The sequence below is a fragment of the Brachyhypopomus gauderio genome, chromosome 2, assembly GCF_052324685.1.
Source record: "Brachyhypopomus gauderio isolate BG-103 chromosome 2, BGAUD_0.2, whole genome shotgun sequence".
NCBI lineage: Eukaryota > Metazoa > Chordata > Actinopteri > Gymnotiformes > Hypopomidae > Brachyhypopomus > Brachyhypopomus gauderio.
In genome coordinates this window covers 1431687-1459606 of record NC_135212.1, presented here as the reverse complement: position 1 = coordinate 1459606, position 27920 = coordinate 1431687, and the positions used below count along the sequence as shown (strand labels likewise).

General features: G+C 48.6%; 1 protein-coding gene across 1 annotated transcript; it reads right to left on the bottom strand.

The window, feature by feature from the left end:
- Positions 1-71: 71 nt before the first annotated feature.
- Positions 72-27920, bottom strand: glis2b (GLIS family zinc finger 2b). The gene is made up of 7 exons (XM_076981932.1): positions 27070-27920; positions 7129-7341; positions 6742-6881; positions 5038-5220; positions 4642-4775; positions 4421-4539; positions 72-4338 (listed from the first exon to the last, which is right to left on the bottom strand). Exons 2-7 carry the CDS (start codon positions 7316-7318, stop codon positions 3617-3619), a joined length of 1488 nt encoding a protein of 495 aa, XP_076838047.1. The 5' UTR covers positions 7319-7341; positions 27070-27920; the 3' UTR covers positions 72-3616.

The window sequence follows — 27920 nt, the reverse complement described above, 5'->3', positions numbered from 1 at the left end:
AAAATCACTTTTCTTTATCAGCATAATATAAATTGCACTTTAGCAGAAAAAAACCCCACCAGAACTCAACATATCAAATGTGACTTTATTAAACATTTCTTTTGTCTTTTTCATTGACGTCATTATCAATATCGTATTAAAATTCCTCTAAAACAGGAGCACACACCTATGTTGTACCAACTGGAGACTGTTACAGCTCTAAATTCTGCCTGTTCGGCTTCAGAACATGATGCCGGGAAAAATATATATATTTATATATTTATTTATTTATTTTCCATATACTGTATTTGTACTTCTACATTTCACCTATAATAAAAGGCACTTGGAAAAAAAAATGAAAATACTGATATTAAAATATTTTTAATGTGCAAAAAGAAAAGAAACTGGTTACTGGCCTTTCCTGGCCATAGTCTCACATTAACCCTTTGTGCACCACTGTGGCACTTAAAACATTTTTTGTTTCATTTAGTTTTGGTCTTTTTAAATGATAGACAGGGCAATCTACTGTGACCTTTTGGTGAGTCTGTAGTTGATCAACTACAGAGAGATGGTGGTATTTGTACCGTATGTCCCCTCCTCTTAATGCCATGAATCAGAAGGGCTGCAGAGGGGCGTAATCACTGCTCAAATGTGACTCAGTCCCAGCCATTTGTTATTGCTAATGTTTTTCATACACTAACAATCATGTCCGTGATGGGTTATTGTGGGCACTGCTGTGTTTGTGGCAGCAGTCCTGACACACACAGGCTTGTCCAGAGTGCTCAAAGGGTTAATGTGTCAAACAGCTTATTTGATAATTGAAAGATGTAGACCCTGAAGGGCCTGTGTCATCATCAGCTTCCTCAAAGAACCAGCAAGAACCGGCCTCCGGGGGAGGGGGCGACAGAGAGGAGGGTGGAAGGGAGAACCGGAGGATTGGAAGAACAATGTAACGGCCAACACTAACCATATTCTGAACACACTAACTGGACTTGTGGGCCTTGACCGAACTGACCCGACCACACTACATGCATTCATAAGAAGGCAGGAGGCTCTTGAAAGCACCTCCCCTCAGCAAAACACCCTGGATGGATGAGATTTGTGAGTTTGTGTGTGTGTTTCCTGTCTCATAAAAGGCTTAGTGTGGGGTGGTGGGTTGAGGTTTTTTTTTGTGTTGTTTTAATCTAAATGTAAAAACTGGGCATGAGAAGTTCAGTGACCTACTTTCACCGTCGGCATATGTGCAGGCAGTTGCCACCTTTCTTTTCATTTATTTATTACGTCTTTTTAAGTGGCCTTCTGTGTAGTGCTCACAATAGAGAGAGAGGACCTAGCAGCTAGCATCCACCTTTATTCAGTTACTAGCGCAGCAGCGTGATTTGCCCTTGTGCGTCTGAGCCCTGTCTTCAAGAGCACGGGGCCCGCGGATCAACACTAGCATCTCACTGGGTTTGTGCAGAACGCTGCTGAACAGGAGCACATGGCGGGAGTTTTGGGAACAGGCCAAGGCATGAAGGAAGGGAGTCGCTGCAGCTCTGACTACAAACTTCCATCTTTTTTCTTTTTTTAAGAAAAAACAAACAGGTCTGATTTACTAGCCGCAACTGTCGGGCACGGGCCCTGAGAGAGGCCCGTCTCGGCCCGCTCCATCTGCCCCGGCCAGCTGGCCGTCCGCGCTACTCGCCTGCTCGCGTGAACTCTCACGACCCCAACCTTCATGGTCTGACTGTCAATGGACTACTAGGCTGTCTGAGAAAAGTTTCTCCACTTTTATGCGACCTAGGATGGGCGTCCACCCATTTCTCCACCTCCGCCCCCTTCATTCCTCCACCCTCGCTCCTCCGGGAGAGAAAGCTGAATGCAGAGCAGCAATAGCAGAGACAAGGAGATAAAGCAGTGTCAACATCAGGAAATGTCTCGTCCAAGCAATATAACAAACAGCAATAACTGTATGGTTGTCTCAAACGTAAGGGACCCATCGTGGAATTATAAGACTCTGAAGGGGAGAGGTTTAGAGTACAGGAAAAAATATTTAATTCCAAGAATGTTGGAATGTTTCTAATGTAACAGTTGTCCATTTCTCACTAAGAGAGCTGATGTTGAAAGCCTTACAGGCCACAGAAGGTTTGGAGGAATGTTTGAAAAGCCTCTGTCATAAAAAGGCAATACTCATCCTGAGACCTTTAGACATTAGTTTCAGGTGAAGAAACCATGTAACATCATGTGAGACAGGATTAATCTAAAACGAAATTATGTCCCTCTGAAAGAGCTGTGTAACTTGGATTTAAGAGTGTGTAAACAAAATATTGACTGTGTTGTAGAAGAATGTCATCTTGAGAAAACTACCTGTTTTAATCATTTAATCTTCACTTTCAATGAGGTGGATTATTTGGCACAGTGTATTTGTCTTGATGTTGATGCTTTTGTTATGTGCACATTCTGTGTGTGTGTGTGTGTGCCTTGTCCATGTCCTTGTCCATATTTACGTAATGCACTGGGTGCCTGTTTTCCACCTCTGTGTCTGAAGAGGGTCACTTTCACCATAAAGATGCTGTGCTGTGTCAATTAAAGGTCTTTCTTTTTAACACGCTGTGCTAACATACAGCAGATGTTCAACGACCCAGTTTCAGCGAGTGAAATGCAGTAACGCAAATGTCCAGCAGGTGGTACTAGTTGCAGCAGTGCCACAATCCAGGTGCGAACGTGATGGTCAGCGATATATAAAATTTTTGTCTGCCTTAAAACTCTTTTGCGGAGTCTTGTGTCTATTACTGCTTAATTTAAGGGCGTAAACCTGCCCTTATGTAAATAGTGCTGGTCGTGTTATACTATTTCTTCCCTCTAAGAGGACAGATTGTCATTTACACACTTAACCGACCTTAGTTTCACTTTAAAGTAATAGATTTGAGTAGCGGTTAGCTGATAGTTTAGCAGCAAACGCGAGGTTTCCGCGTAGCTAGTGAGTAATGCAGAGACACCTTCTCACTAGCTGTGTACGGCTATGGGTGACAGAGATGTGTCGGTGAAGAACTAGCACAGCCCTGCTGTCTGCCTGGCTAAGACAGGCACTGATTGTCCTCTGAAAGAAATAAACCCCAAGTAACCACGACCGAAGCACCCCTCCCAACGCTGACTGAATTGGTCGGACATGCCCGCCTAAACACCCCTGGCTTGCCCATACATTGTTACAATAGTCATTACGGAGCTCTCAAAAGAAGTTCAGGGTTCAAACACGAGAGTGTTGTCAACCTACAGGTCAGAACAGAAAATGGCATACTTGGTGTGTTGTCTACACTGGCGTCCAGAAATGCTTGTTACATATAAATACACAGAAACCAATGTTCATGTTGAAAGCAAGGAGTAAGTATAGAGCAGCGGTGAGCACTGGGGCCTTTTCCAACCTTCCAGATTATTTTTTACATAAATATTTCAGATTATCTCAATTTGAAATGCCTACTGTTCAGTTGTTGGTCCCAATGGAATCAATGTCCAATTTGAATAGGTACAAATCACAACTGAAATGAGCAATGCTGACTGCTTTTGATTTGTGGAAAACGCCTCCCACATACCCCCCCGCCACCCCAGGGGCCTGCCCCTCACCTCTGAGACCCCTCCCCTTCCCCTTGGAATGCAGGGATCAGTTGACCACAGCTGGCTTCAGCACCACATGCCCCGAAGGGATGACCACCCAGGACAGGGGGTCCTGGGCCGACCCCGTGGAGAGGTTGAGCACGGCCCCGGGGCCGTCGTCCTCGCCCTCTTCCTGCCTGCCTTTACCCTTGCCGTGCCCCCTGCGGTCCGAGCTCAGCACGGGCACCATGGGCAGGCCCAGGGCCGAGGAGGAGAAGGCAGGAGGCAGCAGGGGCGACTTGGCCAGGCCGAGCGGCGAGCCGGCGAAGGAGAGGAGGGGAGTCCCCGCCAGGCCAGCCGGAGGGGAGCCGGGGCTTCCCAGCGTGCTCAGGTCCAGAGGACGGGGACTCAGGGGCGACAGGGGCGACAGGGGCAGAGGCATGCCCTGCAGGGCGTGGCCCCCCAGGAGAGCGGCCGCCGCCCCCGGGATGATGATGTGGGCGCCGCTGACGTACGCCAGCTCGGACTCCTTCCCCGGGCCCGACACGTGTGATGACTTGAGCAGGGAGCCCACCCCTCCGTGGCCCGGCTGCTCGTGGGCCACAAAGTGCCCGTGCGCTTTAATGTGCTTGCGTAGAGAGCTGGGGTCCGTGTAGCGCTTCAGACAGCCCACCATCTTGCAGTAGTAGGGCTTGTCCACGTAGTGCGTGCGCGTGTGCTTGAAGCGGTCGCTGGAGTTGGAGTAGCGCTTGTTGCAGCCTTCGTACGGGCAAATGTACGGCTTCTCCCCTGAAAGAGAAGACGGCACGCGTAAGCAGGAGGACTCAGGCCACCCAGCACATGGGATGCCAGGACGCGGTGTAGCTCTGACCTGTGTGTGAACGGTTGTGGATCTTCAGGTTCTCCAGACGGGAGAAGCTCTTGTTGCAGGTGGGGCAGCGGTGCGGCTTCTCGTTGGTGTGTGTTCGGATGTGGATCAACATCTTGTACCTGAACAAGACGAGGAGACAAGCGACAGTGACGTGGCGTAAAATGCGGTTTATTGTACAATGTATAAGATGTAGTCCTTACTGAGCAGGCCACACCCCTCACCTGGCATTGAAGCCACGCCCTTTCCGTGCACAGCCCTCCCAATGGCAGCAATACCCAGAATCCTTTTCAGGCTTGACATGGAAGTCATTTACATGATCCACTAGATCTTGCAAAGAGTCAAAAAGCAAGTGGCACTGCAGAAGAGATACAGAATTAAAGAAGTGTTGAAATCATGAAAATTATTGTTTTTTGAACAGCTCTCTGATTTAACACACCTGATTCACCTAATTATTTGATTATCTCATTTCGAGTTGTTTGTTATATCTAAACAGTGAACTGTGTCCTCTCAATCCTCCAACACATATAACATGAAAATGGAGAGGGCTAAATATATAAAGTCACTTCTGCAATTCGGTTAACAGACCTTATCACACCATTTCACTTCCTCTTTCTCACCTTCCTCCAGCGGCAGGACAGCTGTTCGTCCGCTGAAAGATCAGGAGAGGCCCGCTTGTCCTTGGGCTGGCCAATGAACATGGGGGACGGCAGGTGGAGCCCTCCCCCTCCCCCAATCGGCACAAAGAACTGGAAGGCTTGAGAGGAGGCCCCTCCCTCCACGTAACGGATGTGAGCCGAGTCCTACCCAAGAGAGACAGAACGAAAGGCAACTGGAGACATTTATTTTGAGTTTTTTAATATTAAGTCAGCGTTCCCTCTGGTAAGAGATGGTTCTGGATGTGACCATGTTTGGTGAATCATCTCAAACATATTCCACACTGTCCAGGGTGCAGTCGCTATCACTCCACCCAGCCTCAGCACTAGTGAAAAAGGTTGAAGGGCCATAACACTGATGAATGTTTAACATAGAACAAAGACTCCCATACACATGGTCATCCATGTAGCGCACATGCAGAAAACATGTGCTTGTTCATGTGCTTCTGTGCACAGATGTCTGACCTCCTTTTGATGGTTTAGAACAAAACATTAATAATCTGTACATACCCAGCAGATTTTCTGCTAATATAATCATGATAGGTATTAAACATTATCAATCAATCAATCAAATTTTATTTATATAGCGCTTTTTACAACAGTTGTTGTCACAAAGCAGCTTTACAAGTGCCGAGTCCTAGCCCCCAGTGAGCAAGCCAAGGGCGACAGTGGCAAGGAAAAACTCCCTAGTTTTTGCATGAGGAAGAAACCTTGAGAGGAACCAAGACTCAGGGGGGGAACCCATCCTCCTCTGGCCGAATTGTTTTTTAACATTACATTGTTAGAGAGTAGATATTATATAAACCATGCGTTTAGCGAAACAGAGGCCAGTGTTTATGGGCAGGGTTTGAGTTGTCATGAGCAGAGATATAGACTAAACATGGATGTAGAAACATGATTTAGACTGAAGGACGGTACAGTGGCTATGTAGGAGTGCTTGGGCTATGGAAGAATTATGGATGATCAATCTCATAAGGCAGTGGTGATCTCCCCCTTCCCTCCCTCAACAGTGGGGTGGGTGTTGGGGGGGGGGAGCCTGGAGGAGCTCTGTGATGCACATGTCCATGTGACCGTGACACTGATAGAGGCCAGCCAGCAGGACCTCAATTCAATTGGGGCAGAATTGAATTAGGCGGCGAGAGTCCGCATGGTCATATCTCGCGCTAAATCCGATTTACTCCCGTGTCCCATCAGCTCGGTCAGAGAGAGAGAGCGAGAGATAGAGAGAGAGAAGCGCCCGCGTGAGCAGACAGGGGGGGTATTTAATAAGAGCCCCCTCCTCCTCCCCCACAGGGCTGGGCTGGGTCACACAGGCTAGCACAGCTGATTGTCTTGTGTGCAGGGAGGCTGTTTGCGTCTAATGCTCCCTGCATACTGCATCCAAACAGTGCTTGAGTCAAAGTGTGTGCGTGGAGCACCTCGTTAAATCCTGATGGGGCTTCATTTCTGGTTAATGTAAACAACCATGCCAATACACGACACACAGGGTACGACTTTCAGTTTATAGTTTATAGTTTATGTTCTCAGTCTGGTATAACAATGTGAGTAACATTCATGGGAAGCTAGTCTAGTCGGGATAATGAGAACTGCTCCCTAGGTATTGTTCAATATTTGCAGCACGAGTGGGGTGAAATGTTCTTCTGATACACTGATGCGCTGCACACTCACCCCAGGGAAGATGTGTGAGGATCCGTTCCCATTGGTGAGCTCAGGGGAGCAGGCTGTGTGGCGTGAGCATGGAGACAGGCTGAGGTCCACCGCTGGGGGTGTGGGAGGTTCAGGCTTCTCCTGGGGCACCATGGGTACACCTGCAAGCATAAACATGCACACCTCCAGCTCAGGATGGCTCTGCCTTTAAGGCAAAGTCAGATCATATATTGTAATATTTTTGATCAGCACTTGACATGCTGAGAACTCAGCATACTTATTAAATATCATCACAAATCATTTACTTCCCACAGGTGTTTGAATGCATACAAGGTGTAATGAAACTGTCATAAATTGAGAGAAGACACAGTCTGATTGTGTAGCTTGTCTTCATGTTGTTGGAGTTACCTGTGTGGGGGGAGGCGGGGGAGGCGGGAACTATGACTGCTGTCCCGTCATCAGCCATCCGCAGCTGCCCAGCCCTTTTGGCATGGATTGGAGAGGAGGTGAGAGTGGGCGGAGTCCTGGAACCCCGGTCCCTCCCATTGACACGCCCCCGGGGCAGCTTCAGGTCCAGTGGCTCATCCAAGGAGAGCATGGCTGTGGCCCAGGGCCTCCAACCTGAAGTAGACGGACCGGTGATACACAATCTCAGTGCAAATGCTAACATGGCTAATGGATCTGACAGCATGACTGTATTAACATAATGCAAACAGGCCCAACAACACATATGATTATTTTAGTGACTTGATCCAAAATTCTGCGAATGCAACTCCATCGGTTGTCTTTTATAATGAAATCACACTGAAGCATTTTTGCATTGGCCAAAAATCAAAAGTATTCTTTAAAGCAAAGAAAGCAACAATGAGGAAAAGGAATGTTCTGAGTATTAGCATAGCTGTTTAGGCAAAGTTTCTTTATACAAATCAATTTAAAAGATTTTAAAAAACAACAACAAAAAACAGGATGTTTTACAAATAAAGAAAGAATGTAATGTTAAAGATCAAATAAAGTATCAAGGCAAAAAAAGATGCATCATCATGTGACCACTTCATGCATTACTGCACTTATTACAAGTTATGTTACAGGTGTTACAAGTTATGTTATATATGCTACAGTTGTTACAGGTTATGTTATAGGTGTTACGGGTTATGTTACAGAATATGATTCCCCTATATATGTTATAAGCTACTATACTTGGCTACGTAACCACACTTTGGTAAGCTATCACACTTAGCTAAACTACTACACGTGACTAAACTAGCATGGCATTTTGTCACTCATTAGAACGGCACAAACTTGCTTACTTCCAAACTGAATGTTACATTTTTGTGACTTGCATCTAGCTGGATTATAGCCTACTGGAACAGATTGTTGCATTAATCTAGTTAGATGTTAAATCATGCGTTACATTTGTGCTTATTATAAAACTGGTCATGTGACATGGCTGGATGTGACATAAAATATCTCTTAGATCACCTGTTATGCCCGGTCCAGCATCTCTAGTTAAAAAGCAGCTGGCCAAAAAGTGGAGACAATTATCCATTTCAAGGATGACAGTGCAGATAACATTATTTGCAGTCTAGGCATGAGTCATTTCAGGGGTAATTTCGGAGTTCTGAAACCGATGGACTGATATCGGTTCAGTTAAGGCTGACTGACCTGATTGTAAATAAAATACATTAAGGAAACACAATATTGCTGAGGAATTTTGGGCACTTTCAAATTAACACTGAGATTTCCTACAGTCTTGTGTGAAAGTTTTAGGAGGAAGTGTTCTGGTGCAGTGACTAAAGAAAGTAGCTTTCCACAGGGAGAATAAAAAATACTGTCCAAAATGACTGCAAATGACACTAAAAATACCCCAGCAGTACAGCAGTCTGCGTCTACACACTGCAAGGCTGGTCTTTAATGAACAAACCTGGCTGTCTATTTAAGCCACTAGCAGACAGGAGCTGGACAATCAGCTGGCTCTGTTTGTGGCTGTTTAGCAAAGGACATCCTCACGTTCACACTCATCCACATGGCCCAAATCACACTCCGCTATAAGCTCTCTCCACTCTGCTGACCTTTGCTCGCACGCCATTCTGAAAGAATGTCTGCAATCCAATCCAGATGGCCACACTGACGCCGCCCCCCAGAACACTGCCCCAAGACACCGCTGCACAGCCCTTCAGAGCCCACAGCTAGTTCCAACACGCTCACTCTCTCTCTCCTCCTTTCCTCACTCTCTTCACTGCCTTTCTGTTACACACACACACACACGTCCCATAACTAGTTCCTTTTCCGCTGCGAAAGCAACCAGTCTATGGACATTACCACGCAGTCTTGCCGAATAATCGCTCAGCTCTCCACACGCTGATCCCACCATGCTGGAGCACACAAACCCTCCCTCGCTCAAGCAGGAGTTGAGAGCTGCAGGAAGCTGACCCTTGCAGCTATAGCACGCAAGGTTCACTGAGTACAAACGGCAGAGCGAAAGGTTGCGTTCGCTCTCTCTTTCTCTCTCTCACACACACACCCCTTGCTGTATTTCCCTCTGTATGTGTACAGTTGCTTGCAACAGCTCCCCCAGTCTGTCTTGCCCTTGGTCACACACAGCGCTCACGCCTAATTAGCCACACAGCAGTTATCACTATCATAACCACACTGCACCTGCACAGCACCTTACCATGCCTGTTTTGTCCACTTACACACATACAGGTAAACACACAAGCTTCTTGAATGGTGATGTCTGAGAGTGGCTGATTTGAGTCCATGTGAGGAGCATGTGTGTGTGAAGGTCAGAGGTCATAAGGTTCACCCCTGGTCAGATGTTGGCTATGGCAGCCAGGACAACGTGGTTGATAACACAGACTGTAACACTCACATAAACACAAACATTGGTCTGCTATCAGTGTGATCTGCCTCTTGGGTCTCTCTCTCTCTCTCACACACACACACACACACACACACACACGTGGTATTTCCTGTCTTCTTCCTCATACAGGCCGTCTGTGAAGAACAGCTGGGTCCTGTGGCGTCGAACACACACGCAGACGCCCACACACACACACACACACGCAGACACACACACACACACACACACACACACACACACACACACACACACACACACACACACACACACGCAGACGCCCACCCAAAAGGCCAAGCGCACCTGATTTACAAGTCCTGGTGGCAAGGACCGGCCCGGAAGAAAACGCACGACTCCTCCTGTGCAGGAGTTAATGAGCAATAGGTTTTATCTGCAGCCGATGTGACCCTGCTTTGAGCCCAGTGGGCCGAAGAGCCCGAGACCTGGATGGGCAGACTGAGCTGGGCTGAGGGGCAGTGCTGTGACAGAGAGGCGATAAGAGTCTGGTTAATCATTAGCATCAGACTGCATTACAGAAACCATCGTTGTCATGCAAGATGCCTCTACCATTTAACACGAGAGGGACGGCCGTGTTATGAAACTACCGTGACAATACACTCGTGTCCATTTCTGTTTTGATTCTATATCTTTTTCTTTTTTTGTCTTTGTAACGTGTTGTGTTATTGTTAATAATTATATATTACGTTGAGAGAATAAACATTTATGGAAAAGCCATGGATGTATAAGAAACATGATGCCTAATTTCATCTTCGATATGAAAAATGATATCTAATGAATTAATATCAGATCTGCATCAACATCTTTCATCTTGTTTTGTGATCCAGAGCGTCGCTTGCGTCAGCTGTACACAGGAACTCACCACTATCTCATTTCTCTGAGCCGATAGCGACCCGAACGCTAATGTCACTTTTATTGTTATTATATTGGCCCAAACAGTGGGTCTTTGCTCCCGAGGCAGAAATCCCCTTTCACTGTGGAAGTGTCCACAATCACTCTGTAGCACACGCTTTCAGCTAGGAAACACTCCAAACCGTCCAAAAACAAAAGGCCTTCTCACATGGGTTATGGGGTCCATGTGCAAACCATTACTGGTCCAGTCTCAGGACAGCTGTAATAAATCATCTCTTCTCCTGTTTAATTAGCTAAGCCAGACCCTTAATGCTACACACTCCCCAGCACACACACCCTATAACCAAAATCATTCAGGTACTGTCATGACAACAAAGTCGCATGAAAAGATGACCAACCTTCTCTCAGATGTCCAGATGATGCATTTTCTGCTTTATTCGACATTATTGTTGCAGTTGATGTGGATAAATATAGGTTAGTGTCACTAAGGCTGTGTCAGTGCCAGTGTAAGAACACAGTGGGGACAAATGCTAATGCTAATAAACAAACTGTTGACAGCTGTTGTTATGCCAATGATTCATATAAAGCGCTCCTTAAAATCTATTTGTTGTTCGTCACGTGAGAATTTTTCATGCACAGTGACCACCTAAACCTCTCTGAATCTGCCTGGCACCATTTTGTTTTGGCTGCTGCATTTTTCGGCGATGAAGACATTTTGATGGTCTGTTTATTCACCTCAGAATACCTCAGTAGCGGCAGTGACTAAGAGACTGGTGATGGCCCCCGTACAACACATGGCCTACTGTTCTGCACAGTGGCCACGATGAAGTTCCTGAAGACAGCGCACTGCCCGGAGCCTGCCGGACCGGGTTGGCGGCTAGATGTGAACTTTGGGCCGAGGGTGTCGCTCTGCCCCATACGGACTTCCTGGCCCTGCCGTGGGGTCGGCGGGCCTTTGAAAGGGTGCATTGTCCCTGTACGACACCCCCACCTCCTCCCTGGGCCGCTCCCTCTCCCTCTTCCTCTCCCCCCAGCATGGTAAACATACGCCACAGCAGCTGGAGGAGGGAGCCCAGGGTGGGCGAGGACGAAGCGGCGTGCGGGGGTCTGAACGCCACGGAGAGGCCACGGAACATCTGGCCCTGGGTATCTAGTAGGTGCTGACCCTTCCGCTGAAGTCATGAAGTCATATGCCCTTGTGTAAATGGGTAACTCCAAACTGAGCTCTGAGAAGGACTGAGAAGAAGGAGGTGGGGCCAGCTGTGGGTGGAGCTTGCATGGCTAGCGGTGAGGTAACCGATTGTCTTGATTTTCTAACTCTGTGTCTGGCTTTCCAGACACAGATTAAGTCTGCTTGGGATGGTCCTTTTTAGCACTGTACACATTCATTGTCTTTATAAGTATTTTACATTCTTGAGCCTGAGGGCTGGAATACATATGTGTTCCTTTGGGCAGATTCGTGTTGCTCTGACTGTGTAGGAAACTGAACACCGCTGTCTCTACCCCTGTCTCTACCTCTGTCTCTACCCCTGTCTCTACCCCTGTCTCTACCCGTCTCTATCGCTGTCTCTACCCCTGTCTCTACCGCTGTCTCTACCCCTGTCTCTATCCCTGTCTCTATCGCTGTCTCTACCCCTGTCTCTACCTCTGTCTCTACCCCTGTCTCTATCGCTGTCTCTACCCCTGTCTCTACCGCTGTCTCTACCGATGTCTCTACCCCTGTCTCTACCGCTGTCTCTACCCCTGTCTCTACCGCTGTCTCTACCGCTGTCTCTTCCGATGTCTCTACCCCTGTCTCTATCGCTGTCTCTACCGCTGTCTCTACCCCTGTCTCTACCGCTGTCTCTACCTCTGTCTCTACCGCTGTCTCTACCCCTGTCTCTATCGCTGTCTCTACCCCTGTCTCTACCGCTGTCTCTACCGCTGTCTCTACCCCTGTCTCTACCTCTGTCTCTACCGCTGTCTCTACCCCTGTCTCTACCGCTGTCTCTACCTCTGTCTCTACCTCTGTCTCTACCTCTATCTCTACCGCTGTCTCTATCGCTGTCTCTACCCCTGTCTCTATCGCTGTCTCTACCGCTGTCTCTACCCCTGTCTCTACCGCTGTCTCTACCTCTGTCTCTACCGCTGTCTCTACCCCTGTCTCTATCGCTGTCTCTACCCCTGTCTCTATCGCTGTCTCTACCCCTGTCTCTATCGCTGTCTCTACCCCTGTCTCTACCGCTGTCTCTACCCATCTCTACCGCTGTCTCTACTGATGTCTCTACCCCTGTCTCTATCGCTGTCTCTACCACTGTCTCTACCCCTGTCTCTACCGCTGTCTCTACCCCTGTCTCTATCGCTGTCTCTACCCCTGTCTCTACCCCTGTCTCTACCGCTGTCTCTACCGATGTCTCTACCCCTGTCTCTACCTCTGTCTCTACCCCTGTCTCTATCCCTGTCTCTATCGCTACCTCTACCGCTGTCTCTACCCCTGTCTCTACCTCTGTCTCTACCCCTGTCTCTATCGCTGTCTCTACCGCTGTCTCTACCGCTGTCTCTACCCCTGTCTCTACCTCTGTCTCTACCCCTGTCTCTACCGCTGTCTCTATCCCTGTCTCTATCGCTATCTCTACCGCTGTCTCTACCCCTGTCTCTACCTCTGTCTCTACCCCTGTCTCTATCGCTGTCTCTACCGCTGTCTCTACCCCTGTCTCTACCGCTGTCTCTACCGCTGTCTCTACCCCTGTCTCTACCTCTGTCTCTACTGCTGTCTCTACCCCTGTCTCTACCTCTGTCTCTACCACTGTCTCTGGCCCTGTTTCTACCCGTCTCTACCGCTGTCTATACCCGTCTCTACCGCTGTCTCTGGCCCTGTCTCTACCCCTGTCTCTACCCCTGTCTCTGGCTCTGTCTCTACCCTTGTCTCTGACCCTGGGAGACAGACTCCAGGAGAGTATCCCCCAGCTCAAATTGGGCTGCTGTCCCAGCATCGCAGAGAGAGGGTGTGGGGTCTCCGGTATCACATTCTTGGCCCAGACACGTAAGAAACACAGATGTGTTAAATCCTCAGAACTGGATTTATCCTTCATTCAAACAAGCAATGGTGGCCCTGAAGATGGCATGACCTACAACATGCAAAAAAAAATTATGTCACTCTGTGTCTACACTTCCACCTTATGCTTTTAGTTTGTTGTTCTTTGAGAAGCTCCATGTCCATTTGCAGTACATGATTACCTCCAAATCGGGGAAAAAAGAACCACTGACCTAATCCAAACAACATTGTAAAAGCTATGCTGGTAAGAAACTGATTCACAACGAAGGTGCACACTTTTAAAGCCCGTATAAGAGATCTGTATGTGTTGTGTTTCAAAACAGACCTCTTGCAACACTTAATCACCTGCTGGTGATGAATTCTTTTCTGAAACTGTACACCAGAGGTACAGAATGGTTCTCACCCAGAAACAAGAAGCTTGGGTTTAAGAATGCCTCTCTTTTGTAAAGGGTGCAGGCCTGCCTGTCTCTGAGGGCTTTACGTGTGTCCCAGGAGGGTGGGGCAGTAGGACCCTGGGAAGGCCCACATACGTCCAATCACGTTCACCACGCCAGCCATGGAGGGTTGCACAGATGCTTCCCCAGTTCCTGGTGTTGACAGTGATTGAGAGGATATCGAGGAGCTCAGATTATTGTGCCTTTGTATTTCTAGGCAAACCTGCTTTCGTTGCTCCGTTCTGAGTTTCAGTTTAAGTTTCTACACAGAATAAAGGTAACCACATGCTGCTATAATGGCTGGTCCACATTAATGGTTTAAGCAATTATCATCTATCTATAGATGGTTGCAGGGAGGAAAATGCTTCAGATTTGCTTTACTTGTATACTTCTGTAGTGTTTCTCTGGAAACCTTGTGTATTACATGACAATTCTATCTGTGTGTGTGTGTGTGTGTATCTATCTATCTATCTATCTATCTATCTATCTATCTATCTATCTATCTATCTATCTATCTATCTATCTATCTATCTATCTATCTATCTATCTATCTATCTATCTATCTATCTATCTATCTATCTATCATGTATGTAATTATGTAATTAATTATTCCTGTTTCTGTTGCTGTATTGTGAATTTTCACTCTATGCTCTTATCTGCTCTGTTTTCTTGCTCCCACAAGCGTCACGTAAATATATTTGTTCCTCTCTGCCTTCCCCCTGGTTCTCTCTCTCCATCCCTGACCTCACTTAAGACAGACTGACCCCACCTCCACTGACACACACAACTCACACACCCAAACCACAGCCTGCACCTACCCCTCCTCCCCTGCCATGCACACACACACACACACACACACACACACACACACACACACAGCCCCGAAGCTGAGAGATTTTTTCCTGCTCTCCTCTGCCTGGGCCAGCCGCCTTGTCAGACAGGAAACCTCAGTTTCCACTCAGCCTCCACAGGGCCTCTCTCTCTCTCTCTCTCTCTCCCTCTTTCCCTCCATCGTCCCCCTTCTCTCCCTCCCTTACTCCTCCTCCCTCCGACTTTCTTCTCCCACCCCTGCTGTTTTCCCATCATCCCTCCCTCAAACAGTTTTTCTTTCTTTGTACAGTTCATAGGGTACATGCAGCCCTCACGTTTTTCTGAAGGGCAGTAATTGATCTATTTCCTTTAATGTACCTCTCCTAATCACGCCTGTTATCTGTCATGTCCCAAAGCGCCTTTGCTTCCCCCCCCCCCCCCCCGTTTCTCACTGTCTCATTTATTTCTTTTTTCTTTCCCCTTGTAAAAAAAAGAATATATGTATTTTCAGAGGCTTACGTAATCTGCCGAAACAGAGGTGCTGTAAGGGGGGGTGGAGCCAAAGACGGGAAAAGAGAAAGAGGGAGCGCGTAAGACCCAGAGAGCCAACTCCAGTAAACTGTGGACGATTCCAGTGTGAGCACAGCCAAGAGCAGCCACCTGCCAAGAGAGAGTTGTGTGATCTCAACTAGCAAAAGGGAGGAGAAAGGGAGAGGTGGAAAGTGGAGGGAGGGAGAGAGAGAGAGAGAGAGAGAGAGAGAGAGAGAGAGAGAGAGAGAGAGAGAGAGGGAGGGACAGGGGCCTGCAACAGGAAGCCTCTTAGCGAGCTACCGATGGCCCCCAGCCACACGTCTCAGACGCTAAGAAATTCCTCACGGAGGGCGGGGCAGCAGGGAGGGAGGGGGGTAAGGGGGGGAGCTGCAGTCGTGACTTCACGCTGCGACCCGGCAAGGCTACCTGGACCTGGAGCCCGGGGGCGTGCCCGTCCGAGGTAAGGCCAGACCCAAAGAGAAGCGCACGACTCGGACACGCCTCGCTACCGGCGAGAAGAATAAACAGCAGGAAATAAACTCCCCACACTGCTGGAGTTCATGCAGCAGGGCGCAGGTCCCAGTGACAGACCCACTACGTTCCTCCTAAGTTCCTCCAGACCCACTACGTTCCTCCTAAGTTCCTCCAGACCCACTACGTTCCTCCTAAGATATGGTGTAATATTTTGAGCAACAGAGGGATCCCATAGCAAAGTGCCACAGAAGGAAGCGCCCGAGCAGGAGCCCGAACCCACCGGGACGGAGATTAACTCAGACTTGGATGTTAAACAGGCTTCAGGCGTCTGCCTTCTTTTCTTCTTCTTCTTTTTTTTTTGTCTCAGCAGACCTGACGTCACTTGCGGGCCCTGGGTGTGTGAGGCGTTTGAGAGCAGACGCAGAAGAGCTCACAGCTCCTCAGCCCTGCAGCAAACACATTATGAAATGCAGTCTGACCTCACTTGACTCAGGAGGATGGAGCAAGCGGGGCGGAGGACAGATGGGGCGGGGCGGAGGGGAGGCGGGGCTGGCTGGAGGAGGGGCGGGGCGGAGGAGAGGTGGGACGGGGCGGGGCGGATATGAAACGGGCCAGGGCGGGGCGGACGCGCAGTGATACAGGTTGAGGCCACCTGACTGCTCTGATATGCCAAGAGGTTCTCAGGTCGGCTGCTAGCATGAGAATAAACTGCACAGATTAACGCAGCATTGTACAGATGAGGGTTTTCCTGAACACATGTGGTTAAGCTCATCTAATAATTGCAAAGCCTTGGTTGAGGTGGTTCAGCTGTGTTGAGACACTGCACTGTGGTCCAGGGCTGGAGCTGCGAGCCCGCTGCTATCAGCCAGTTCACCACTTCACTGCTTTACTTCCGTTGCTTTGGATCAGTCTTCATTTTTAATAAGTGCATCTATGGTTAGTGTATTTCCTCTGGGTTTTATTAAACAGGGTTTTTTAATGGTATTTTTTTTTTATGGATTTTTTTATCTGTTTACTCTCCTTTGGATATACTTCACTCATTAAAAGGGGGTAAACAGATGTTAGCCCCAATGAGACTGACAAACATTTAATAAGAGACAACAGCAGAGTGCTGTAAACCGCCTTTAAGATTCTTATTCCTATATTATCCTGTGCAACCTCTCCGAATCAGCAGCATAGACAATAGGGACTGTGCTGTCACTTGTTTGTCCACGAGAAAGTGTACAGTAAATATATGAACATCGTTATAAAATGGTGTGTCTAGGGTTAGTGACAGCACACAAAGTCTACATCATCCATGTTCTGTGTCTACTAGTACTACCTCTGTCCACTTTCCTTCATGCCCTAATATAAAACTACGGTCGGGGCCTTGAGCTCTTTTCTTGACTGTTTTGGGCCTATGGAGGTCCAGAATATTCTCCAGTGAAGCATCACCGTGTCTTCATATCTGTGGGGGATCCTGAGGTTTAGCTGATGTGTAACATTGCACATGCTTCTATTGCCAGCTGTATATCAGATGCCCAAATTTTTGGAAATGGGAGATGTCTTCAATTTGCACTTGATGTCAGTCAGTTAGGCCCAGTAAGTGGGTGCTGCACACACACTCTAGTCGCTGTGCCTCACAGAGGTCTCACAGAACCAGCACACGTCCCCGTTCTGTGCCCCTGTAGCACTGTACGCCTATTCTCACACTGTGGTCGTTAACACTGAATGCAAGAGACAGGACACTGCAAATCTCAAGTATTGTTGAGTGAGATGCTTCTCCCCAAATAAATGACACGCAGCACATCATCGAGCTATTCGAGCTACACACATCAACGTGCTTCTATGTCATCTGAGAAAACGCCAATATTCCAAATAGGAAATAGCAAAATTGGCAAATGCCAGTTGTACCCCTCCCACCACTCAAATAACTGCAACACCAGACAACAAGGGAGGTTGATCATCCACCACACGCGTGCACCTAACTGCTACTCTGCACCATATGGACATCTTCATGGAGCCATGACCAAAGATGGTAGCTGCGTCTTCACGTCGCTCATAATGGTCCCATTTGTTCTTGCAGTGCGTAGCGTCATTGTCCCTCTTGGCGTGATGTCTGGCCCGTCTCTGACATGACATCAGCAAAGAACAAATATTTATGGGTGTTCTTGTACTACACCAAGGCTTTTTAAATTGTTTTATTTAATGATTTTTGCAATTGACTGCAATGATGGGATAATTCTCTGACTTCCTCACGTGTCAGAGATGAGGTTGACTCATGAAATATTCCCTCACCCCAACTGTGAAAGACGCTCCAACTTATTCACTGTTGCCCCGTGCAGTTAACTGTTTCTAATCAAAACGTCTCTACATGGAGGGTGTGAAGTTATTCCCGTTTAATTCAACACACATTCATGCATGGATCGACCAGTCTCCGCCTCTCCCTGTACCCTCACGCTTCCCAGAAGCTCCTCACCAAGCGGCTCCTGCACGACACACGGATCGCTCCTCTTTCTGGAGGCATCAGGCCTCCTGTGACTAATATTTCAAACATTCCTCAGCATCGACATCAGACAAACCTCAACCTTCTTTGCAAACCCTAACTTTCACACTACACACAGTTTCACACTAACAGTAACTCTGTTCCTCCCTGTCTGGATCATTCTCTCTCTCTCTCTCTCTCTCTGTGTGTCTCACTCTCCCTCTCTTGCTCTCTCGCTCCTTCCGTCCCTCCCTCTCCTGTTATGAACTGATTCCTGCTGCCTCTCCCCACAGCCAGTGATGCAATCCACACGCTCCTCTGTGCAATAACGAGTGCTGGAGGGAGTCAGCGTGGGTAAGGCCATCTCTCCACCACCCCGTGTGTGAGGAGCGGGGGAGAGCTGCTCTCAAATGGTTTCCCACAAGCACCATAGGACAGAGATCTCATCTGGTAGGGCGCTAGATGTTGCTAGATGTTGTCATTTGCAGCAGTCCGGCCAACAGGACTGCAAGACGTTTGTGGAAATGGAACTTCAGTCTAAGGCTGTAAAAAAAGAGACTAGCTCCATAATAAATCTTGTTAATTTCATTACTTGATTGGGTTTATGATCTGATGGGTTTATTCCCATTAGATTTCCTTCTAAGGTAAGGGGAATGAAGTAAACAGATCCTTCACCCTCATACACATCTTAAAGAGACACTATTATAGCCATGAAACTGAGGCAATTACAGATTGAAATGTCCATCATTAGCAGACATGTCACATGTACTAGGCTAGAACATCAGATTCCCAATCAATCTGATTATAACAGATTATACTTTTCACAATTCACATCAAGCTAGTGGAACACTGCATAGTATAAACACATACCTACGAGAGAGCCCACATATGACCATAGTCTGTCTCCAAACAGCTAAAACAGAACCCCCTTCGTTTTTAATCAAAGCCAGTGAACCATCTTCGTTCCACTGAAAACTGGTTGACTTCAAAATTACTTCAGAAGTATCTGCTTCTGTAGGCTAGAAATTAAGAGTACGCAAGAATAGAATTGTGATGTCCAGTTACCTTAAACCAACCAATTCGATGGAAGTAATAAACACTGTTAGTTTGTCCTCCAGCAGGACTGTTCGACACATCCACTAGCGAGAGCGTGATTCCCCTTAGGCCAGGGAGGGAAGGTCGGCCAGGTTAGCTAAGGAATGCTAGCTCCTACCACCTGCCTATACCCCTAAACCATTCTCCCACCCACAACTCAACACTACACATTTAGCCTCCTCCTTTTGCACTCAAATGCCACATTCAGACAATACTGGCCAGCTAGTTTACCAAACAGCAATAAACTATGGAGTTTCAGCACAGCACTGAAATCACATGTCAACGAGTGTGTCAGTAACATCCAAACCTCTGCTCCTCAGTGATGCTCCAGCCATTACCCTGAGCTGTACTTTCATCTTTACCTAAACCTCTTACAAAAGCCTTCACCTCAACACAAACGACTCATCAGAAGGGCACACGTGCACACGGCTGACACCAAACCGCCTTTAAATTTGTATCCTCTGGATTCGTTTCTTGGATTTGGGTTATAGGATCCATCAGAAGACATGCCAGCAAGTCTGTCCTTGTTCTGGGAGGACAGTGATGTGTTCTAATGCAGTGATCGGGCCTTCCACAGGTAACTGCTGTCCTACGGCCCTGGGGTTACCAGCCCAGACTAATAATGTCTTTCCCTTATCCTTAATACTCTAATCATGACTTAAATCACGAGGCCAACAGGCAGAGTTATACTTCAAAATACAGTAAATACAACAAAATTAACAAAGTAAAGGTTCAGTACCTTTGCAGAGATGATTTGTTGACTTCGTCTTTTTTAAGTTTCTTAAATTTCTGACTAATAATTTCCATGCAGAACATCAAAACCAATGCAAACGTACATTATCGTGAACTTATAAAAACACTCAGCTAGGAAGAGACAGACAGCTCAGCATGCCATTCGGAGTAAATTCCAAAAACGATACACGAATTATTCAAGTACATGAATAAACAGAATATACATGTTTTAAATATCTACAATATAAAAACCTAATCAGAGCTGATATCTGCAACGCGCGAGGTGGGGACCTAAAAGATGCCTTTCAGATTTCCACAGTTTGAATAATGCTACTCATAGAATATTAGCCAACATCTGTAAGGGATTGGAGTCAGTGTAGGGAGGGAGCCCAGTGTGTTGGGCTAGGAGGCCCTGGAGGTATGCAGGTGTTGGCCCGGGGCCTGTGATCCTCCGTGCAGGCCCCACCACTGCCCCTCAGCCAGCGGGTGTGCCTGCCCCTGGGTGTGCCAGGCTGGAAGAAGGGGGTCTGGCCTTCATTCTCTCCCACGCAGCTAATGGCCTTGGAGTGGAGGATTTGTGGGGGCTGCCGCAGACGTAGGAGCTCTGCACACGAAACCGCAAGCCTGTAGCCCACTCCAGCAGTGGTGCTGGGGGGGTGAGGGGGTTTCCCTCGCGGCTCAAGACGGGCTAGAACAGACTCAGACTCGTGTCCATATCCTGGACCCTGCATACTATGGCCCGAACACACAAGGACCAAACCCTCTCATGCTCTCCAAAAACTCCAGGGAAAGAGAAAATCACTTCCTTTTGTAACTCAAGCGCCCACCACACATTCTCTGGTTGCTGTGAAGCAGTTGGTGGTTTAATACAGCTGTAACTTGATATGAGGGCCAGCCTTACACAAGCAGGGCCTCCAGGCACATCTGTGGTGTCGGGCTCTTGGTGGGGTGTGGAAGGCAGAGCAGGGACGCGTTTGCGTGCAGCAGGATCCTGTACCCTTCCATACCCACCATAGTGGAGCAGCTGATACCAGTCCAGAGGTCTGAGTGTTCATATCTGTGTGTGTATGGGGGGGGGGGGGGGGGGGGGGGGGGGGCGTTGTTTAGGGAGCTGAGCAGGGGTTCAATTCACCAAAACCAAAACACATTGGGGGACGGGAAGAAAACAGGAAGGGGTAGAAACGCAAAACCAACGGAGCGCAATTAGTCGACCAGCTGGCGTGATGTGAAATAGGCGCGCTGGTGCGGAGCGGTTGGGACAGCGTGCTCACGGCGACGGACGAGAGACCGCTGCCTCTCGGGCCGGGCCTAAACCCCCCCTTCCCCCATCCACCCCCCCGCACACACTCTCCCCGTGCCTGTGTTCTCCCGCCCTTCTGTGGCGCTGCCAGCTACGCTGCTGCCTGTGGTCTCCCACTACCCTCACACGGGGCGCCTGTTTTCTCAAAGTGAGGCTGCCTCTCCACACCAGGCCTGCCCCCCCTCTCCCTCCCCCCACGCCTGGCAGCCAGACAAGGTCAACATGACAGGCTTTTTCTCTCTCTCCCTCCCTCCCTCTCCCTCTTTATCTTGCTCCCCTCCCTTTTGCTGCCTCACTGTGTTTCTGCGACTTAGCTCAGCTGAGTGACAGACTCCTCCCAAAGACTAAGACCCTTTCATCTTCTGTCTCTGTCCACACAAGAGGAGAGGTGGGGAGGGTGGGGGGGGGGTATTAGGCGAAGCAGCGAGGGATAAATGAAATGAAATAACAGACGTTCATCAGTAGAGCCGAAGCGCTCAAATCGAACATAAACCACACAGCTGGTGACCGATTTTTCATCCACTATATTTCAAACAACGCTGTTTAACACACAGCACCAAACGCGGGAGACAAGACGAGTCGTTCACAAGCCTGCAGACGCTGAGCAGCTCAGCCCACCACGGCGCGCAGATGAAGAGCTGCAGGGTGAGGCCTCCGACGGGGGTTGGAGGGGCAGGGAACGAGGCACCCAGGGCAGGCAGGTTCTGCTGTCACTGACATGCCTCTGACTGCCCAAACTCTGCCCTCGGGTAAAGCTCCAGCATCCAAGTTATTCTGTTCATCATCGGTCCTAAACCACTGCTTACTTCACAGAGTAAATCAGAGGAACGTTTATCATTCAGAATGATGATCAGACACTAAACAATCTACGAATGCTTGAGGTGTTAAGATGAACGGCAAAGGCACATTCAGATCCTGTATTCTCTGATCTCCTTGTGGCGATGTGCATCCCTTAACTGTACATTTCATCCAGGTTTGCCGTCTCCAGAAAGCCCCTCAGGTGTTTGATGCACTCCGCTGAAAGCGACTTTGGGGGAATAGGAGGTCATGGAAAGAGGGAGGGAGCTCAGGGCTTGTAGACTTACAGACTCAGTGAGGGGAATGGATGTGCCCAGACAGAGCACCAAGCCCAGGCCCAGACTTGAGAGAGCCTTGTTTCTGTTTCCTTGTCTGAAACCCTCTCTACGCCTGTCCTCTCCCTCCCCTCTCCCCCTCTCTTCTCTTATACATACACACACACTCACTGAAGGTCTTGCTTGCTCATTGGAGCTGGTTGCTATTGTGGGTAATTCTGGAGAATCCAGGGTGTTGGCCAAGCAAGGTAAATAATAATATGAAGCAGCTGCTCCTTCAGTTGAAGTGCCTGAGATTTTGGGACACAGCACCACTCCGCTTATTGAGATTTTGGGACACAGCACCACTCCGCTTATTGAGATTTTGGGACACAGCACCACTCCGCTTATTGAGATTTTTGGGACACAGCACCACTCCGCTTATTGAGATTTTGGGACACAGCACCACTCTGCTTATTGAGATTTTGGGACACAGCACCACTCTGCTCATTGAGATTTTGGGACACAGCACCACTCTGCTCATTGCTCGCAAATCCAAAACAATCGTGGCAATGTGACAGTCCATACACGCTCACAGACATAAACATCTCATGAGTCCTAGACGTACTTTCTGCAGATACTTTCAATGCCGAGCTTTTGTTCATATTTCGTTCACCACCACGACCACCCCCCACCCCACCTACACCCTCACACCCCCCCCCCCCCCCCCCCCCCCCCCCAATTTTGTCTCACTTCCTGTTCTTTCTTACTTGCGAGCTTTCCTCCTTTTCAGCTTTGGGCCTTTGTATGAGGCATCTCTCCAGAAGGGAGGGAGGTAGTGAGGTAGGGAGGGAGGGATGGAAATAAAGAAAGAGAGAGAGAGGCAAGGAGAGGAAAAGTGAGAGAGGTGGGATGTCAGTGGTGTGGACCAAGGCACAGAACTCCGTCTGTGTTTACTTTGGCCGTGATGTAACAGAGCCCCAGCCCAACAGGGGTACAGGATCTGTGGATGGATGCTGTGGGCCACGGGCCAGGCCTGGGTGCCCCACCAAGGTGCTTGGAAGGGGGGAACAGGGGCCGCTCTGGGCCGGGGTGGGGTCGGTCTTGGCCCAACACGGAGGATGAGAAGGAGTCGTTCCAGGAGGAAACGGTGAGGCCGCGCTATGATTAGTGGTTAGAGTTTAACTGGAGAAGAATGCGTGGTCTGGGCCCAGCCAGGGAGGGCAGATTGGCCCGGGTCCGCTCAGAGCGTGTGACTCAGTTTTTTGTATCTGCTCTGACTCTGCCGTCCGGGGGTCTGCTCGCCCAGATGCGCTCCACTCAACAGCATTCCATGAGTGTGCTGCAGACCAGACCTTAGAGAAGACACTACCGCCGAACGCAGACACTAGTTTTTAATTATGGGCATGGGATGAATTCAGCCAAACACGGCCATGACCATGACAATTTTGAATTCTTCCCTGAAATCCTTGAAATCCGTCTCCTGCGGAAGTCAGGCTGCTGCAGGCTGAGTGACAGGCGTCTATTTTCTCTACCTTATTCGTCCTGTGACTTTTTTTTTACCGATGCCTCAGCAGCACTGTGGTGCAGTTTTATCATTACCCAGAATCCCCTGCATTGTCAGACTCTGCGGTGGGCGGACCTCTGCAGATCTGGCCGGTATCTGAACTTTAGGCTGCCTTTGCTGGACTTTTGCTGACACTGGGCCACATGAAATGGTGCTGGTGAACGTGAGACGCTTGGTGGGGAGTAGAGTTCACCCTGCCCTCCATCAGGACACCACATGCAGTTACACAGGATCTACTGACACTTCTGACACATTTACTGACAATCCTGACAGAACATCTAATGCTCCCTGTCAGTGTTCAGACCTATCTAGAGACCGCCTGCCTTGGGTAACTGGATGTCCCATTGGCCCTGTTGAAAGGTCCTCAAAGAGTGTTGACGTGTGGATGGTCCAGCAAGCCACTGGGTCCTGTTTGACATACATACAGAAAGAAATCTGTCTACCCATATTGAGATCACAGAAGGTGCAGGCAGGTAATCTCCAAACAGATGGAAATGGGCCAGATTAACATCTCACACCTTGACATTAGTGAAAATGTCATGTATCTCCTCTGTGGTGCTCCAATTCAATGACTGTTTGAAACCCATGTTCCCCGCTGCTGGGGACACGCTCCTGGCTGCCTGTAAGCCTGCACAGCGCTGACACCCCACTGAGACACTCATTCATCTGCTCAGGCTCGAGCCCTTCACAGGCAGCTCATTCTCCAAGCTGGAAGTGCTGGGAAGCTCACGCGCTCCCCTCTGCCTCCAAGTTACGTTTGTCTGGGTAATGACAAAAATCTGTGTGGAGTTTCCCCCAGTTCTCGGGGTGCTTTGAGGTGTGGAGTGTGCACCATTAGTGAATGTGGAGCGTGCACCATTAGTGAATGTGGAGTTTGCACCATTAGTGAATGTGGAGTTTGCACCATTAGTGAATGTGGAGCATGCACCATTAGTGAATGTGGAGTGTGCACCATTAGTGAATGTGGAATGTGCACCATTAGTGAATGTGGAGTGTGCACCATTAGTGAATGTGGAGTGTGCACCATTAGTGAATGTGGAGCGTGCACCATTAGTGAATGTGGAGTGTGCACCATTAGTGAATGTGGAGTTTGCACCATTAGTGAATGTGGAGCATGCACCATTAGTGAATGTGGAGTGTGCACCATTAGTGAATGTGGAATGTGCACCATTAGTGAATGTGGAGTTTGCACCATTAGCGAATGTGGAGTGTGCACCATTAGTGAATGTGGAGTGTGCACCATTAGTGAATGTGGAGTGTGCACCATTAGTGAATGTGGAGTGTGCACCATTAGCGAATGTGGAGTGTGCACCATTAGTGAATGTGGAGTGTGCACCATTAGCGAATGCTAGACGTGAAATGTAGCTTTACGTTTGTACTGCCCAGTTTAGGCAGACACAACCATACGCCACTGCATTAAGCAAGGTTTAAACGTGGAGTGTCCAGCGTCCGCATCAGCGAGGGTGGGGTTCTCTCCAGATGAACCCCCCTCCCCCACCCCCCCACCCCCCCCCCCCCCCCCAGATGAGCTGTGACCAGACTTTGAGGCCCCTTTTCATGCACTAAGCTGCAAGAGTGTCTAATGGGCATGTATCCGCTGCAGCTCTTCAGGGTGGGTCCGCTCTGGCCTGGCTTTCCTGACATGGAGGGGGAACAAACTCTGTGTCCACTAGCTCAGCCCCTTCCTGGGCCTTCCAAGTTTGGTGTAGCTGCATGTCTCAGATTTCCCAAACGTTCATCACCGCCTTTGATGGCTGCAGTTCATAATGTCTGCTGAGAACCATTTACCAGGATTAATGAAAACTGAGTCCTAAAACACATCAAGAAACTGAAGGCTCGTCCAGCAGATTCATCGGGAGACCATAAGATCTTTATGCAGATAAGAACCATATATGCTCAAACATGGACTCAAACATGCAGGGTGACGTTCTAAAGCTGTAACGTTCTGCTGTGAAGTTCTAAAGCAGCACATACATACAACACAGATGCGTAAAAGTTACTTTATCCATATGGGAGGGGTCAGATTTAAGCATAGACACAAGGCCAGCTGGTGGTAGTCTGGTGGTCTTTTCCATACTTTTCTAAACTTGCTAAATACACGAACTGGGCTTTCTGAGAATGAACACACTTTCGAAACCAGTAGGAAATGCCAGAGTGCAAATGATAATGAGGAAAGAGGACCTGCAGCCAAGGATAATGGTGTTGAGAAAGTGGCCAAGGGAAGTATAAGGGGTCAAAGGGCTCAGAGTATGCCCGAAGTTCACTGAAGCTTTCTTGAACGAGGCGTGCCATGACGCGTCTCCTTACTGCTCGAGTGGGTTACCTGAGCTTCCTTTATTCGGCTTTAATGAAGACAGCTAGGATTGAACGGGTTTGTGCAGTGAATCTATCCACCTGATCCATATATGCTATATAAATCATGAGTGTGCTTTTGTCCTGTGTTTATGTCCTTTCATTTCAGAATCCTCCTATCAGTTGGTTAAGTGCGTCCTGGCAGGCAGCCTATATTACCAATAGAGCCATGTGTGGCCGCCAGAGAGAACAGGCTCCATCCCAAGCCCAATCTCAACGCAGAACAATTAAGTACAGGGACACTGGAATTGCCTAAATATAGGAAAACCGTTTTTCATTTGCCTCACGTCATCGGTGCATATATAACTGCAACAGTTAAATCACACGGCACGTCGAGGTTGATTCATTTTGTGTTTTGCCTCGTGATAATCTCTAAACACTTCATTTCTGCCTAGGCGAGCCCAGCAGAACTCCTGGAGTCTTCGCCGGGCCCTGGTAGGTCTCCTGAACATCTGGAGCTTCATCTCTCCACATCTAGTAACAGACGCAGCTTGAACTGTCCTGTGGGCAGGGAACACGCTTCAGAGGACCTGGACTAAATCAGCCTCTCAAATGATCGATACACTGCGCGTAGCGTAAACGTGAGAACGTGAGAGTCAGAAAAAAACAGCGTGACGGGTCAGTGGTCCAGAACTGACAATATCACACAATAACATTACAGATGAGTAACGTTACAGTCTCCAGACCTGAGGGTCCGTCGCCTCCTACGCGGCCGAATGATGTAACGTTGGTGTGACATCTGATACACCAGCTACCGAGTTCAGAAGAGGGGCTTACCTCCGACCAAATCCCGTGGAGATATCTCCGACTCGAAGCTCTCCTCTTCTCCTAAAACTTTCCTCTCAGAGTGGTTCTTCAGATTCCTTTCTTTAGTAAAAGCGTCGTTTTTACCACAGGCCCATAAGCTGTCGGGCGCGCGAGAAATCAAGCGCTGTCTGTGGCGGTCCACTGACACACCACTGTCGTTTAAAACCGAGTGACAAAAACACAGAAACTACTACGAAGATTAAAAACTTGAGGAAAAAAAACGAAAAGCTATCAAGATCAAGCGATGAAGAATGAAGACGACAGACAGACAGTCTAGTTGATGTTAGTTTCAAGGAACGAGATGATTCCCTCAGACTAGAAACCCGTTAGTCTAATTGTGTCAACACTTGAAATAGTGTCCGTAATTCTGAACGGTCGAGTCAACGCTGCGATAAAAGACTAAAATATATATATATGTCGATTTCTTCGGACAGTCAAGGTTCATCGCTTATTGTCAAAGCTGGTCAAGTGGGGTTTTGTACGGGTGGTCGTCCTCCCGGGGGCGGGAGGGGTGCGCAGGGCGACAGAAGAGATGTGGCGAGGAGGGGGGGTCCCCTTCTTCAGCTCCGTGTCCGGATGATGTCTCCTTATAGGTTTTTTTAAACCTTGGGTGCTTCCTGGTCCTTATTTCTTCTGTTTTGTCCTCGCCTTACGGAGACGTGAATACCAAGGTGGTCTCCTGCGTCCGTGTGAACGCAGACAGCACCCGGACTCGAGCCAGTCCGTGTCTCCCTCTCCTCGGGCGCAGCGGAGGGGACTAGCCTGACTTTGCCAGCTCAGCGCATGCTTGCTGCTCCGCCCACCGAACATGGGCAGTCCTC